At 34.2% G+C, this 4,321-nt stretch overlaps 1 protein-coding gene across 1 annotated transcript; it reads left to right on the top strand.

Moving 5' to 3' along the window:
* Positions 1–1,284: 1,284 nt before the first annotated feature.
* On the top strand, positions 1,285–3,528 carry LOC128245609 (keratin-associated protein 6-2-like). Its single transcript, XM_052963815.1, has 4 exons — positions 1,285–1,373; positions 2,066–2,320; positions 2,784–2,902; positions 3,425–3,528. The coding sequence occupies exons 1-3, from the start codon at positions 1,307–1,309 to the stop codon at positions 2,885–2,887; spliced, it is 426 nt and encodes a 141-aa protein (XP_052819775.1). The 5' UTR covers positions 1,285–1,306; the 3' UTR covers positions 2,888–2,902; positions 3,425–3,528.
* Positions 3,529–4,321: the final 793 nt, after the last annotated feature.

The following is a 4,321-nucleotide window of genomic DNA, read 5'->3' as shown; positions in this document are numbered from 1 at the left end:
AAAATAATGCACGTTTTAATGATAAAACATCATCAAAAATTGAAATCACAACTCAATTTCAACATATCTAAATAAAGATGAATGATATTATTTTAAGGGTCTTTTGAAATTTTAGTCGACGAATTGCATTAACAGATAAAGAAAATGTATGTACGACCATAACAATTACAATGTCATTAGCACGCAGATTGATGAAAATATAAGACCAGTTCAATGGGTTGATAAACTACTCAGCATACACATTAGGCATACGATCATTTTAATGACTCTAATTCATTTTGTTCACAAAAATTAACAACTTGCATGTTACTTTGATGTATTGGATAATTGTATATATTCATCCTTCTTGTCCCTATCAATCATATATACAAAATTAAACCATATCACAACCGCTAATTCAGTGTGGCACAATCTATTTTCCGCTCATGTTCAGATCATTAAATGGGCTTTTCGTCTTCTACTATGCCAAGCGTAAAATATGAAAGCATAAAATATGAAAGCAAATATGAACGGTTGGTAATCATAATATTTTTACGACTTTTCAAATAGTATGATAATAATAATTAAGCAAAGGTTAGACTGCTATACCTATCATTGTAAATATTGCAAGATGGTCTGCACTATCAGTTTTTTTACCCTGACCCTTCAAATTACTAACATTTCTTCATGGTGAAAATATACCAAGTGTCGGGGCAAAAGTTCGAACATAGACGAAAATACTAATAAAGCGTATTTAGTAAACTAAAACTTTAAAAGTTATTGTACATTTTTAACAACAAAAAAAAAATCTTGATTTTAACTATCTTTAAAACAAACATCTAAAATAAATATAAACATTAATTTTCCTCGATTCTTTTGTATTTCCCATAAACTACAATGAGGAGTTTTTGTAATATATAGGCCGGACACTTTTCTGGCTTTTCTTACTGAAAATCCTGTTGATCGATTTGGTTTTCAAATGTTCCCGAATATTCACACATCCTCAAATGGATGAGAAAGAACATCATATAATCGTGTTAACGACATACTTAGTAATTATATAGATACTTAAAATGCTAATTAATTGGTTAAATTGTCGTAAAACATTGCGCAATAAAACAAAATATCATTTGTCATAAACAATAAATTACTAAAGATTGGTTGGAAGTCAGCAGTATAATACTAAAAGCATAAATGTCTTAAGTGCAACTTTACTGCAATATTACATGGCGTTTTCTCGCTTTCACCTCTTTTGGTGTGCAGGTATATAAAGTGTGTAGAGGCTCAAAGGAAATCAGTTTGGAGGAGCAACTCATAGCGCCCAAACATGAAGACTACCGCCGTGATTCTCGCTGTTATGGTTTTTGCAGCCGTCCTTATCCAGGACATTGATGGTGAGAGACATTTACTCTTCTTTTTTTGACACTTAAAGTGAAATACATTTTACTGGTTGATTTTGATGCTTTTTCAATGTTTGATCTAAATAATATTTTATTTTTCTCTTTTTCAAGACTTTATTTTTCATATTCATCGCTCTTGTTATTATACAGTGCGGTAAAGCTACTCTTAATAGTATGTTTACTTAATAAAACATCTTTTTTGTGTTTATTTTTGTACATATCCTTTTGAAAATAAAAAAGCATATTTGATTCTTAGTCCATTTCATAGCGATAAAAGACACCAGCAATAGTTATTCCAATGTTTATGAAATTTCGACCGCGGACATAAAAAACACCAGACAGACCACCAAAATATATTAAACGTTAATGAAATTCTTGGTCATCTGATTTGCTTGTATATTGTCGCTATTCGGAGTTCCACCAAGGAATGGTCAAAAAGCACTTTGATAAATTGAAATTGAAAGTTTTTATTATCACGACGCAGCGTTAGTCAAATACTTTTAAACCATGTGTTCGCTGCTTTCTTTTCTCTGGCGTCTTTTTTGAATAACGTTTTAAACAATATGAAGCAAATGATTGACTGACATAATCGGCCTCGTAGCATAAATAATGGCATGGTGAAGTTCTCAAAACTGTTTGCCGGTGAGGAATTTCATTTCTAAAGACGGAGTTTGTTCCTTCTTCAGCCCGGGGCCGATGTCGCTGTAGCAAATGGTGCAACAAGAAATTCGAGTATCCCCTGGGCCGATGTGGCAAATGGGGCGGTGTTGTGTGCTGTAGGCGCTGGTGGGGTGGATATGGAGGCGGATACGGAGGCGGATACGGAGGCGGATATGGTGGCGGCTATGGAGGCGGCATGGGCTGGGGAGGATACGGAGGTGGATATGGGGGATATGGGGGCGGATACGGAGGTGGATATGGAGGTGGTTGGGGTGGATACGGTAAGAAACATGACTTTAAACATCACACTAAACGCCGAATGTTTTGAAAGAATTATGTTATCTTAACCTAAACACATGTATATATCAATTAAGACCATTGACCGATGGTTTCTTAGTTGAAAAATAAGTAGACCCAAACGCTTTGCTAACCCTTATCACAGTCTTTATCGTTTTCAAATTACAAGAATTTATAATCGACAACGTTAACCTTATAGAAACGCTGTAGAAAAATATATAATTCACTGTAACCATCTCTATAGTATAATAAAGAAAAGAAACCAATCATTGTTTAACTAGCTGACCGGTTTTTTGATGTGACCATATTGAAATAATGTCCTCTTCGTAACTTACTGTACTGTACGTTTGTACTTTTGCTGCCAACATCAATATTTCAATAGAATTAACCAACCTTCTGGTACGTGAACGAATCTTTCTTAATTGTAATGTTACCGTTTTCTTGCAGGATGGGGAAAGAGGGGCGGTTATGGAGGTTACGGTGGAGGTTACGGTTATGGTGGCGGTTATGGTGGTTATGGCGGTGGCTATGGATGGGGCAAGAAATATTGAACCATCTCGGCATAAGTAAGTATATGATAACATAAAGGTATTATCTGTTTTCCTTAAAGTCTAGGTTTGTAGGGTACTCGTTATTTATGTAGGTAAATGGGTTGTTGGTTTCAATTGCTTTGGTTATGTGAACCTTTTTCTAAATGTAAGTACGTATGACATCGACTGCGTAATATAAGATTTCCTAAATATCTGCAGGTGGTTTGTGAACGAAACTCAGGCGAGTTGTAAAAGTTAGAGTTAGGGAGGCTAAGTTTATGAAGATGTTAATAAACATAAACGCATCAAAGTGGTAAACCTTTATCAACATATCTTTTGAAAATTTCAATTTTTTATTACAAGATCTTCAGAAAATACAACTTTTGTATATATGAACAAAGATTTCGAATACTGATATGTACACGCGCTGTTTCATTGGTTGTGCTGAAGTCATATTTTAATTTAATGACAATGTTTCTTAATTCACTTGGGTTTTTTTTCTGTGATTATTCCTGCATATAGTTTGACGTAAACTGTAATTTATTCCATCTATTTCAGACTGGAATTTCGGACCTTTTACTGGAACGTTTTACCGGACAGAGAATCTTTGCTCAATTTACTTTTCTGTTATCTCAGTAAAAATAAATATATCTAAACTCGCATATTTATATATTGTTTTCATTCTCAATATATTGTTCGAGAATACTTCTAGGGATAAACAGTATAAACTCGTTTTGTTTATGACGCTATGCAGCAATCCCTACGTTGCCTAATCAGTCATTATGGGACGTGTTCTTCGTACCGGGGAACCTCTTGACCAAGATGAACACGTTTTGAATTCCCATGAGGACCCTTTATCAAAAAATGAACGTTTGTATTAGGGACGTTTTGACATTCGAAATGTTGACCTCCTACTTAGCATAACACTGTGATTTAGCGAGTGGCTGTATTATCTGCTGAAATGTCTGATATGTACAATATTACCAGCAATTAAAAGGATTATTACATAATACCGATACAAACGATCAAGTTATAACGGTGTGTATTTTTGGTTTTATTGTCTCTACCAATATTAACAGCCCCGTAATCTGCGGCATGCTCCGAGATAGACCTCGTGAAAATTAGTAGGGATATTCGAAAATATTGACACAAGATTACGCATACAACTAACAAAAGGAAACACATCTTAAACAACACAAAACAAAACTGACACAAAGTGGCATACATAGTTCACAAATATAACACACTGGTTAACATTAGATCACACGCATACTTATTATTAAACACGAGTGTCACTCTGTGTTATCATAAGTTTGCTGTCCATTCGGGAAGACAATTAGTATCATTGAAAACATCACCAAATTATCTTCGTTTAAAAATGAAGCTGTTTCGAAAACATAAATGGCAGCACTTTTTCGGTTGTAATCAATTATAATATGATTAAGTTTTACTGTT

The sequence above is a fragment of the Mya arenaria genome, chromosome 9 (genome assembly GCF_026914265.1).
Source record: "Mya arenaria isolate MELC-2E11 chromosome 9, ASM2691426v1".
NCBI classification, from domain to species: domain Eukaryota; kingdom Metazoa; phylum Mollusca; class Bivalvia; order Myida; family Myidae; genus Mya; species Mya arenaria.
The sequence above is the reverse complement of the archived record's forward strand: the minus strand, read 5'-3'. Positions and strand labels throughout refer to the sequence as shown.

Bases quoted from the DNA above. Each gene is read 5' to 3' on its own strand.
- LOC128245609 (XM_052963815.1), top strand. From the start codon at position 1,307: ATGAAGACTACCGCCGTGATTCTCGCTGTTATGGTTTTTGCAGCCGTC. The intron at 1,374-2,065 runs GTGAGAGACATT...TTCCTTCTTCAG, and splicing joins CCTTATCCAGGACATTGATG to CCCGGGGCCGATGTCGCTGT. The intron at 2,321-2,783 runs GTAAGAAACATG...GTTTTCTTGCAG, and splicing joins AGGTGGTTGGGGTGGATACG to GATGGGGAAAGAGGGGCGGT.